At 43.0% G+C, this 11,005-nt stretch overlaps 2 protein-coding genes across 4 annotated transcripts; one reads left to right on the top strand and one right to left on the bottom strand.

The window, feature by feature from the left end:
* Positions 1-370: 370 nt before the first annotated feature.
* On the bottom strand, positions 371-8,056 carry pdk1 (pyruvate dehydrogenase kinase, isozyme 1). Its single transcript, XM_071917954.2, has 11 exons — positions 7,616-8,056; positions 7,131-7,272; positions 6,965-7,036; positions 6,662-6,846; positions 5,302-5,397; positions 5,070-5,147; positions 4,862-4,938; positions 4,571-4,669; positions 4,221-4,331; positions 2,591-2,704; positions 371-2,482 (listed from the first exon to the last, which is right to left on the bottom strand). The coding sequence occupies exons 1-11, from the start codon at positions 7,722-7,724 to the stop codon at positions 2,342-2,344; spliced, it is 1,224 nt and encodes a 407-aa protein (XP_071774055.1). The 5' UTR covers positions 7,725-8,056; the 3' UTR covers positions 371-2,341.
* A 373-nt stretch (positions 8,057-8,429) lies between these two features.
* nup62l (nucleoporin 62 like) lies at positions 8,430-10,952 on the top strand. 3 transcript variants are annotated; one of them, XM_071917931.2, is made up of 3 exons: positions 8,430-8,885; positions 8,931-10,319; positions 10,419-10,952. In XM_071917931.2, exons 1-3 carry the CDS (start codon positions 8,724-8,726, stop codon positions 10,575-10,577), a joined length of 1,710 nt encoding a protein of 569 aa, XP_071774032.1. In that variant the 5' UTR covers positions 8,430-8,723; the 3' UTR covers positions 10,578-10,952. The 3 variants fall into 3 exon arrangements, with proteins under 3 accessions (XP_071774032.1, XP_071774031.1, XP_071774029.1); XM_071917930.2 differs by having other exon boundaries at positions 8,916-10,319; XM_071917928.2 differs by having other exon boundaries at positions 8,430-10,319.
* The last annotated feature ends 53 nt before the right edge of the window (positions 10,953-11,005 follow it).

The raw sequence follows: 11,005 nt of genomic DNA, 5'->3' as shown, positions 1-11,005 counted from the left end.
TGTGTGTGTCCTAGGAACTAGGCTCTTACTCCATTCTGAGGTATTTGGGCAGTGACACACTTGGCTTTGCACTCTTTTCCTTTTGATTCTAGTACATGAGTAATCTAGTGAGCATTGGTTATAGAAGGCTACAGTAAGCCAGCATTCATTTTGTGTGTATTGCATCCCGTTTACCATCAGAAGAACACTGGAAATCTTGGAGTAACAGCAATTTTGATTTAATGCTGTGAAGCTCTTGGAAAATGATCTATGTCAGGACTCAACATTATGGTCATTGTTTCAAATACGATGCAAAGCCAAAAAGTGTCTGTCCTTTTAGAGTTCACTGTATTGATGTTGCATATTTTTGCAGCAGCTACAATGCAGAAATTTATTACAATTAGCATGAGGTATTTTTGACAAGAACTTTTTGAATTTCCTTTCACTTGAATTCTCCCGCTCCACCCACCTTTGCTTCACTTGCGTAGCCCTAAATATTACAGTTTGCCAGATTTAAGAACATGTCTGTTTTAAATCTTTATTTGATCTAAAAATTCAACTTTGATCCATTCAACAATACTGTTTATAGAGTTGATATAGAAAATAGTTATAGCTTGCAATGGTTGACATGAGTTCTAGTTTTATAACCGCACACAGAAAACCCAAACATGGAAGCATGCTGCAACATCTTGAAAATAAAATCGTCAGGTTTTCACGTAATACAATGTTTTCATTCTTTTAAGAGATTTTTCTTATGAGAAAAAGATAAGGAGGCTCAAGTTGGTTTCTGATTCGCAGCTTCAAGTAAAGGGAGAATTTAAGGGGAAAACTAAATTTGTTGCTAACCCAGTAAAGCATGTCAATGCACACATTTTTCACTTCAGCTATTTAGAATTCCAGTGATTTATTCTGTTAAATTATGTGAGGCCTAAATATCAATAACTATGACCTAGTCAGTATAATCTCATGATAATGTTTTCAGTCTGAAAATCTATAATTTGGGCCATTGATGCAACCAATTTATAACTACAAGCCCATGTTTAAAAAAAAAAAAGTTTCTATCCTGGCCCAAAGGGATTCTGGCCTAGACATAGTGGTCCAGATGTTGGACCCTCACTTGCAAAGTTATGACATATAGAGGGGTAAATCAGTTTGGGCTACAAACCAGATATCCTGTTAAGGGAAACTCAAGCACTGCTAGACAGCATGTGTTCCAGCCTTGCCCGTTAAGGTTTTCTTCTCAAATCAGGAGCCAAAAATGGTGCTGCGTGTACATTTACAGAAGCTTTACAGGGGTTACATGTTTTGGGGGCCATGTAAACTACAACTCTTTGGGGTCAAAAGGGACGTTTACTAACCCTGGAGATGTTGACAAGTTTGACATATCCAGGGTTAAATTATTTTGGGCCATCAATATGACAGATTGGCATCAGTGGCCCAAATAATTGTAGAATTCTGGAAGGAAGAAACTGATACAGTTATGGCAACTATTGATATAAAAGACAATTCAAGATGTTAAAACGCAGTATTCTATATAGATGAAGTGAAAATGTGTATTTTGGCATGTTTGCAGGGTTAGAAAAGGCGTTAGACTTTCCCTTAACTCACAAATAAGAAGCTGCAAATTAGAAACAAACTTCAACCTTGTGGTCTTTTTCTCATAATAAGAAAAGATCTCTTAATTATTAGAAATATCTCATCATTATTACGAGAAAACCTGGCAAAAATGTAGTTTTTTTCCCCCCAGGATGAATGCAATATGCAGGTTCTTTTTCAAATTCCCAGCACCTGCCTTTCTTGTCTCATACAATAGAATCTGGACAACAGAATCCATATTCTGTCGAGTTCAAACATCCCATGAAATACAACCGAGGAATTGAACACTGAGCTGCAGCAATTCTGTAACAAGTTCCCCTTTTCTTACAAAGCATCCAACCTCAGACAGAGTAGAGGAGATGGGCAGAGTACAACATAAAACACTCTACACACACACAGTTCTATTTTCAGCAAGATAAAAGCAGCTAAGCAATCATGCATATCAAACAAAAAACAGCAGAGCATAAAAAACATTTCAGTCATTAGAAAGACCAGTTCATCCCTTAAAGCTGCTGCATTCTAAAAAAAATTCAACATAAAGCGTATCTATTGTTCTGATGAAATATATGGCACTATACTTTTGTTCTGTAACTTATTGTTTTAACGTTCTGTACAAAGGAGAAGAAATCTAAACTGACCATTTTTGTAACGTAACACCGCTTGCTTTACCCCGCCGCATCATCATTCATCCACAACAGCACACCAACCCAATCCTGTAAAACAACTACCATGATGCATCTCCCTACTGGACCCCAGCCGTGTGGCTCTAGAAACTGCGGAACGTCGTCATGTCCTTGGGCTCTTTGCTCGGCACGCACCAGTCGTCCGCCTCGTGGATTGTCTTGTAGTGTTTCCATACCGACTTGTTGTACACCGGCAGACGCTCGATGGACTCCGTGGACAAGGCCTGCACATGATCGAGAGAAGAAGATTTGAAAAGGAAGTTATTACAGGCTGCGTCCATTCACTTTTTCTCTGCAGACTCCCACACGCTGTTGATGTGATGCCGACTTACCCGAATGTAGATCACTGCATCGGTTCCGTGGCCCTCCAGGGAGTACAGCTTCAGGTCGCCTTGGAAGTACCTGGCATACAGCCGTGAGATGGGCAGGCCGTACCCGTAACCGGCCTAGGCAAAAAGTATAAAGCCAACCCTGTCACAAGCTCCATAATTCAAAAATTAAGCAATTATATCACATGGAAGACAGCAGTCTTATGACAAATTGGTAAGTACCATACAGTACAACCAGAAGCATGAAAGCTGGGACAGCGAGGTTCCAGTCTGGCATTGGACAAAACTGGTCATTTTTTGCCGTAGACTATTTTTTTTGTTATCTAAGATCAGAAAATGAACATGAGACAGAAGTACAGACAGTCAGCCTTTATTTATTTTTTCTTCCTTTCTGTGAAACCACGTTTTATATTATACTCCAAGGTCAGCTGGTCTTCTATTTCCATGCGGCAGCTCAGGCACCAGTATGTTTTTATCTATAAAGCCATTTTAGGAAAACTCCCTTTCTATCTGTCTAGCTTGCTATATGTCTCCTAAATGTGGCATGTATAACTTGTGATCTCAGGACAAACAGCAGCACTTAACGATTGTTCTTAAAGCTCGCACTGAATCAGGTAAAAAGGCTTTTATGTTCTCTGCACCCTCTACTGGGGGACAGCCTGCAGAGGGCGCTAAAGCTTCACTTTTGGTGAATTTCAGGCTATTGTAGAGTCCATGGAAACGGAATCTATTGAAAATTGCAAATGTTTTAATAGCTAGTTTTATTATTATTATTGGTTTTTTTTTCCTTGCTATTTGTGATGACTTTGGTGTTTGTGTCTATGTACATGTGCATTGTTTATGCTCTTAAAACTATGAGTGTTTGTAACTGTGTATGTGGAGCAGGGTGTTGCTGGAAAAGAACATCCACTCAGCCAACCAAGTTATAACCAAGTTATATTAATGTCAGCTGCTAAGGTCAGTCCCCCAATTTTGTAATTGGGGGACTGGTGAGTTTAAGCATTGGGACAGCTTAACTGAAATTTTTGGCGTATCAACATTTAGGGGGAATATACCTTAGCTTTCATTGGTACAGTGTGGAATACAGCACTGACTATGACTGCCTAGTTCAACAGCCCAAAAACCTTCACTCTCTTACTTACCACCGTTAAATATAAGTTATATATAGGTCAACTGAGCACAATAATTAACAACCAAGCACACAAATCCCCACAGAACTCTCCGGGACAATGAACTGTTGACGCGGCGCTTTACAACACTCAGTCAGTACCTCAATAGATTCAACTATTACTAAAATCCCACATAAATGCACACTGTTATGTATACGGCATGGCAGAGAATGTCAAAAGAAGTGATGGGTCACAAACATGCAGCAATTATTGCATGAAGGGTTTTGTGGTCGAATATATTAGAACCATAATCCACTTAAAGTTAAGACACCGCACCGCTTATAATCCTCCATAATTAGGGGGACGTGGTGAGATAATGGTGAAATAAATCAGAATTAAAAGCTTATAGTCTGTACTTCTGCCCCATTTTAATACTTTGATGCAAAATACAAATCAGATGAGTGGGAAAACTGAGCTCACTGTCCAAATGCTCACACTTGTGAGTGTCGTTCAGGAGGACTCACCAGAGGAGCGGCGCGGGACGCCTCCATGCTGGGTCGGGGCGCTGTGGAGTAGGTGTAGGTAAACAGTCTGTCAATCTTACGCAGCGGCACGCCTCCTCCGCGATCGCTCACCTGAGGAAGAGCACAACATGTCTGAGCAAACACCGTCCTCAACCAACAACTCCATTTTCAAAATATGCATGTGGCACAATTTGTGTTTCGCGGAGCCGTACGTGTCACAGAACTTTTCAGTCCCTTGCTTTAACATTTTAAACTTTATTTTCCCACTGGAGAAGAGTTTACTCCAGTAAACTTTTGTAAAAAGAGAACCAGAACTCAACAAGGTAGTCATGAATGCAACAGAGCTTTACCTTGACTGTCAGGTCTTCAGTTCCTAGTGCAACCTGTGCGTGGATCGGAGGATAGTCTATGGAATCGCCATATAACTCCATGGTGGCCCTCATGGCGTTCTGCAACAATGAAAGCAAAATTAAAAAGATATTTCCCACTCCTTTCACATAAATTAAAAGGCACTACATGCAACTGTAAAGGTGCTGCAGCAAAACTGCTCTGTCAACAATTTTATGAAAATATGTATCGTGCACAATATTGAACGTTTGCTGAGCTTTGGGAGAGGAGCTCCAAAAAAAAACAAGTTTTACCTTGAAGAGTTCAAACACCATGTGATACAAATGTGATGGAACGTAGACCATAGTGATGGGCTTTCCCTTTTCTTTGACTGTTGGAGCAAAACATGATCAAAGATGGGACTAAATTATATTAGGTCAGATACAGGTGAAATCACATCAGTGTGTGCGTGTGTGTGTGTGTGTGTGTGTGTGTGTGTGTGTGTGTATCAAAACAAATTACCATTGAATTCCTCCAGTACCAGCTCTGGAGAGTTCATGTAATACCGATCACAAAGGTTTCTTGCATTTTCATAGGCGTCTACAAGGGACAGATGTGTTTTTAAGAAAGGCATAGAGACAGCTGACAGTTACCTGAATAGCAACATATTTTAACATCGTGTCACAGCATGTAACTCATAAAATCATGACGACTACTGGGTTCAATTAAACAAACATTAAACGAGCGTTCTCACCCCTGACCACCTCACTGACACGGCAGTTGGGATCAATACTGCCAATCTGTTTAGGATGAGCTGGGTTCACCTTCACTTTCCCACCAAAGAGCAATGCTGGAATGAAAGAAACAGGGATGTGATCAAGAACACAGAAAAACGTTGTGTGTCCACCGACCCCAAAAAACCTAAAATCCTTAGAAAAAGGAAAGAAAAACACATCCCTGGAGAAGTGCACATGCACTACAGTACAAAGTATTAATTATTTAAAGGGAAAATCCACCCTAAAACAGACTTAATATTGGAAAAACTAAAACTGAAATGAAACTATCTTGTCTACTTGTAAAACTAAAAAATATAAACGAAATAAAATAAAAATATATGTTATATGTTACATGTTTTCAGTTTTTGTCTTTTTATTTATGTGTACGGTGAAAAGAATGGACACTGGGCAGGGTTTTTGCTATTTTTGCTGAAGGCTAATCTCACCACTAGATGGCACTATCCTGCTGACCAACCTGTTGGACCCCCCAAACACCCATCTGGTCCCATTTGGGATTATTACACAAATTGCTCTGCTTTTAATTTGTGCAGCATAAAACCAAGTAGTCCCAATTTAAAGTTAGTTGAGGATGTACTGAGAAATGTTTGTAAATAATTTTTATAAAAAATTTATGATTATTATTATGACACACCCTAAACATCCCTAAAACAGAATGTAGAGAGGATGCAGTGCGCACACAGGGCTCTGGATGATATGTTCTTTCAAAAAATAGATTCACAAACAAAAGAATATTTACATTACAATGTTTATAGCGCCATGTAAGCCTACGCAGGCTGAACATCCCTTGTCCTTGATACATGACACTTGAATAAACAGCTCAGTCGTTCACAGGCGTAGACAGGGTGCAAGTCAAATCAGGCTCATTTGAAAACCTTATCTACCGGTCGGACATAAAAGCTGGAGCTAGAGCAAGCTGGAGCAATGCCTTTGAAAATGACTTTGGGTGTGTGGACTCATTCAATGTTTGAATCCAAATGATTGTTCATTCACTGTGGCAACAACAGTTGTGCGCCTATATTGCTGTAAAAATCAAGCTATGTACTGTGGTTGTGCCCAGAAAATAGGCCTCCCATTCACTGTCAATGGAGCAGCTGGGAGATTTCTCTCTTCATGACATCAAGAGTCAAAAATGACAAAAAAAAGACAAAAATCTATACTGAAATGTTATAGCATCATAGCAATATGAGCATTCTGCTGCTCAGGGGATTTTCCAATCAACTACATGTGTGGCATTTTGTAAGATTAATGATTAATGAATAATATTTTAATAAAGTAAAAAATAATGTGAGTATTTCTATATGCAGCACATCTACTCACTGTGCTGGTTCAGCAGCATTCTGATGGATATCCTGCTCATGTAGAAACGATCCAGGAAATACTGAACGTTTTGGCTGACGATCGGGTCTGTCCCATAGGCCTCTTTGTACTCCACGACTCCCTGGGCCATGGTGGGAATGACGTCGTTGTGACGGTTTCTGATTTTTATTACCGCATCTGTGAAACTACATCAAGACATATCAGAAAGATTACAGCTAGGCATGAAAAAATACAACAATTAGGTGAGCTGTTCCACTGAAATAAAGTGAAAAAAGAAAATGATGTATGTTTTAATCAACTTACTCATATGTCACTTTCTCATCATCTGCGTTTTTTTCTTTGAACTCCAGAATCTCCTGAAGACTTTGCACATACCTACATGGAAAGAAGCTTTAATATCCACACAACGGCTCTGGCCATACATGAAGTGGGAGACGACTGAGGAAAAGGGAGGATTAAACCTGCGTACCAACTCTGGACCAGCCGAACAGATGGAGTCCTGAGCAGGTTATCCGGCAGCAGATTGATCTCTTTCATGATGTTTGCCAGCCTCACGGGCAACTCCTGCCTCAGGAAGGCAAAGGATGTTCTCTCGCATGCATTTTCTGAGCCTGGAGGGTGTAAATCTTGTGTAAGTATCACAACACAAGTATTAAATCTTAACATTCTTAATTTGAGAAATATTAAGCACAGGAGCCACAGGTTGTTTAGAGATGTCACACAAAAAACTGGTGATCATTCAAGCTGCTGAGGAGTTGATGGCTGACCTGTGCATACAGTATTTCAAGTGTGTGTTTGTGTAGGAGTGTATGAGAGCGTGTGTGTGTGTGTGTGTGTGTGTGTGAGAGAGAGAGAGGGAGGGAGAGAGAGAGAGAGAGAGAGAGAGAGAGAGAGAGAGAGAGAGAGAGAGAGAGAGAGAGAGAGAGAGAGAGAGAGAGAGAGAAAATCCCTTACCAAAATCCAAGAACTGCTTCATTGAAAGAGGGGAGGGTGAAAATTTAGAGTAATGGTCAATGTCCTTCCCTATGGAGACACTGCTCCTCAAAACCCTTAAGATCCTCATGTTGTCTGGTCCTGTGTTGGCTCGCTGCTGGCTGACGGAGTTACTCAGTGTGTGTCACAGAGAATGATTAACATTGATCATCCGCAATACAATCCTGCATACGTAGCTACATACAGTATGTTGACATTAGCCAGTTCGCTAACATGGGCAGCTCTGCAATGCACTCTTTACTTTAGCGTTCTGTTATCAAGTAGTTTCGTGAAAATAATGCACCCATAGTCACTGCTGTCGCGAAATATACCAAAACATGCGATATTGCGATTGCTTAAGCTCAGTCCATAGCTGTAGATAATGTCAACAGGGCCAGGTGGCTCTGCGATATCAGTTTTAGGAGCTAGTCCAGAGAGGAACATAGCGTAACGAAAGATGAAAGTCGCAACTACTTCCGTCTTTGCTCAAATGTCCAGACTCAACTGCTTCAAAGATTCCTACAGTATCTTTTTTGACAATTTGTTTAGCCATAATGCAGTCTTTAGGTTTCCGTACTGTTCGCTTCCCGCGCAACTGTGAGCAATCAAATAAAAATGTTAATCGATTTTTGTGTTGTACCTTACGTCGTTTTCACGTATATGTGCGCATGTGCGAGATCATTGATCTAACGTTTTCAACCACTCGAACAGAGGATTTTCCTCCTCATAAATATAATATCTTTGACTAACTGGGGTCCATGGTCCTAAACTGCGTCATTTCCTTTAGTCAGCTACAGAAATGCCTGCTTGAAGTACTAGCTTGTTAGCGGGCCACGTTGTTCTGATGGATGTGTTATGAGTTTTGATCGCCAATCTTGGTCAAGGTAACGTTAGCAAACTGTTGATTGTGTCTATTTAACGTTAACGTTTGTAAAGTTGTCTTAGGACACAAACTTGTTGCCCGGTAATTTCGGTGGAACCGGCTCGTGTTTGTGACCCGCCAAAAGCTAAGGAAAGAGCTCGGAAGTGGACATTTCGTTGCTGTTGCTCCATATATTTATCATTTTGTTACCCTTCCCTGGAAGAGAGAATGAGTGGCGGATTCAACTTTGGCCAGGCCTCTAACACGGGGTTCACATTTGGAGCCCCTAAACCCGCGGCAGCAGCCCCCGCCACTGGTTTTGGAATGGCAACCTCTGCACCTGCAGCCGCAGGCGGAGGCTTCTCCTTCGGGACCCCCAACCCTGCTCAGGCTATGACCGCTCAGGCCATGACCGCTCAGGCCATGACCACCCAGGCCATGACCACCCAGGCCAGCACCAACCCCGCCGGGGGGTTTAGCTTTGGCACCCCGGCCAAGAGCACGGCAGCCCCCGGAGGTTTCTCTTTCGGGACTCCCACCTCCAGCTTTAATCTGGGAGCAGCTCCTCAGCCGACAGTACCAGCGGGTCTCACTTTAGGCTCCACTGCGGCGCCTGCCCCCGGGTCCGGGTTCACACTTGGTGGCAGTCTCTCCACACAGACCACCGCAGCTGTCCAGCCTGCAGGAGGGGGGTTCAGCTTTGGGACTGTCCCCCAAGCTCAGCCTCAAATTCAAGCTCAAATCCAACCTACAGTAGCAGCAACAACAGCACCACCACCAGCAGCAGCAGTACCACCAACCGGTTCCCTCTCGTTAGGAGGGTTTAGCTTTGGTGCAGCCAAGGTCCAGGTGACCACTGCTGCAGCCTCCACTGCCGCCCCAGGGGGAGGCTTCTCCTTCGGCAGCCCTGCTCCCTCCACACTCTCCCTGGCCCCCCAGCCCACGGCAGCATCAACCGCTGCACCAACAGCAGTCCAGGGTGGAGGATTTGCTTTTGGGATCAAACCCTCATCGACCCCAGCTCCTCCCACAATGGGCCCATCTACCCAGGCGGCCCCGGCTGTAGTGCCTTCACTGTTTGCTGCTCCTATCACAACAGCAGCCGCTCCCACTGCAACCGTCACTGGCTTTGCTTTGGGTGCCACTCCAGCTTCACTAGCGACTGTCGCCCCTGCGACGACTACAGCAGCTGCTGGAGGCCTGAGCTTCATGCTCAAACCCCTCGGGGCACCTGCCACCACCTCTGTCCCTGCCTCTGCTGCTGCTGCCACCATCGCAGCTGCCACGACAGGCGCTGTTACAGGCTTTTCACTGGGTCTCAAACCTGTATCCACCGCAAGCACCGCAGCAACCGCATCAGTCAGCGCAACTATAACAACCACCGCCCCTCCAGTAATGTCCTACGCCCAGCTAGAGGGTCTCATCAACAAGTGGAGTCTTGAGCTGGAGGACCAAGAGAGGCACTTCTTACAGCAGGCCACTCAGGTGAACGCCTGGGACCGCATGCTGGTGGAGAACGGGGAGAAGATCACATCGCTGCACAAGGAGATGGAGAAGGTGAAGCTGGACCAGAGGAGGCTGAACCAGGAGCTGGACTTCATCCTGTCCCAGCAGAAGGAGCTGGAGGACTTGCTCTCCCCGCTCGAGGAGTCTGTGAAGGAGCAGAGCGGAACCATCTACATGCAGAACGCAGATGAGGAACGCGAGAGAACGTACAAGCTTGCCGAGAATGTGGACGCACAGCTGAAGAGGATGTCGCAGGACCTGAAGGAGATCATCGAGCACCTGAACACATCCAGTGGCCCAGCAGACACCAGTGACCCGGTAGGAATAAACTATTTATTATTAAAGCTGCTGTTATGACTCATTTTTGGTACTTTGACATGTTAAATTAACCCTTTTGTCTTCTTTCCCCCCCCTTAGCTTCAGCAGATCTGCAAAATTCTCAACGCCCACATGGATTCACTTCAGTGGATCGACCAGAATTCGGTTCTTCTGCAGAGGCGAGTGGAGGATGTGTCCAAACTGTGTGACACCCAACGCAAGGAGCAGGAGAAAACCTTTCGCTTAACATTTGACTGATGTGCAGTTAGTATGTTGACATGTGAAATTGATATGATGCTAATTTTTTAAGAAATATTTTTCCAGTAGTCGTAGACAGGGATGTCTCTTTCCAGGTGTTCACATTTTTTTTTGGCTGTACATCCAGTTCATTCATCATAATTGCTGTTAATCCTGTTTTTCCCATCACTTTATGCTTTTTTTCTGTTGTTTGGATCACATGAAGATGTATATTTTCAATGCAACTGCATATAAAGCATTGATTTCTTCTGGTGAAAAATGAAAATCTACTCTGTTCCCATGTAAACATTGCGCTTATATTAAATATTCTGATAAAATAAATATGTGTGAATCAAGGCTAAATTTTATGGGTTAGCTAATAAAGACAAGAACTAAGATTTGTGTTATGAAGTATTGTAATTTATTTCTCTGACAATATATCAGTCACA

Source organism: Centroberyx gerrardi, chromosome 10, assembly GCF_048128805.1.
Source record: "Centroberyx gerrardi isolate f3 chromosome 10, fCenGer3.hap1.cur.20231027, whole genome shotgun sequence".
In the NCBI taxonomy this organism is placed as follows: Eukaryota; Metazoa; Chordata; class Actinopteri; order Beryciformes; family Berycidae; genus Centroberyx; species Centroberyx gerrardi.
The sequence above is the reverse complement of the archived record's forward strand: the minus strand, read 5'-3'. Positions and strand labels throughout refer to the sequence as shown.

Bases quoted from the DNA above. Each gene is read 5' to 3' on its own strand.
- pdk1 (XM_071917954.2), bottom strand. From the start codon at position 7,724: ATGAGGATCTTAAGGGTTTTGAGGAGCAGTGTCTCCATAGGGAAGGAC. The intron at 5,398-6,661 runs GTGAGTAGATGT...CTTTCATTCCAG, and splicing joins AATGCTGCTGAACCAGCACA to CATTGCTCTTTGGTGGGAAA. The intron at 2,705-4,220 runs GTGAGTCCTCCT...CTTTTTGCCTAG, and splicing joins CGTCCCGCGCCGCTCCTCTG to GCCGGTTACGGGTACGGCCT.
- nup62l (XM_071917928.2), top strand. From the start codon at position 8,724: ATGAGTGGCGGATTCAACTTTGGCCAGGCCTCTAACACGGGGTTCACA. The intron at 10,320-10,418 runs GTAGGAATAAAC...CCCCCCCCTTAG, and splicing joins CAGCAGACACCAGTGACCCG to CTTCAGCAGATCTGCAAAAT.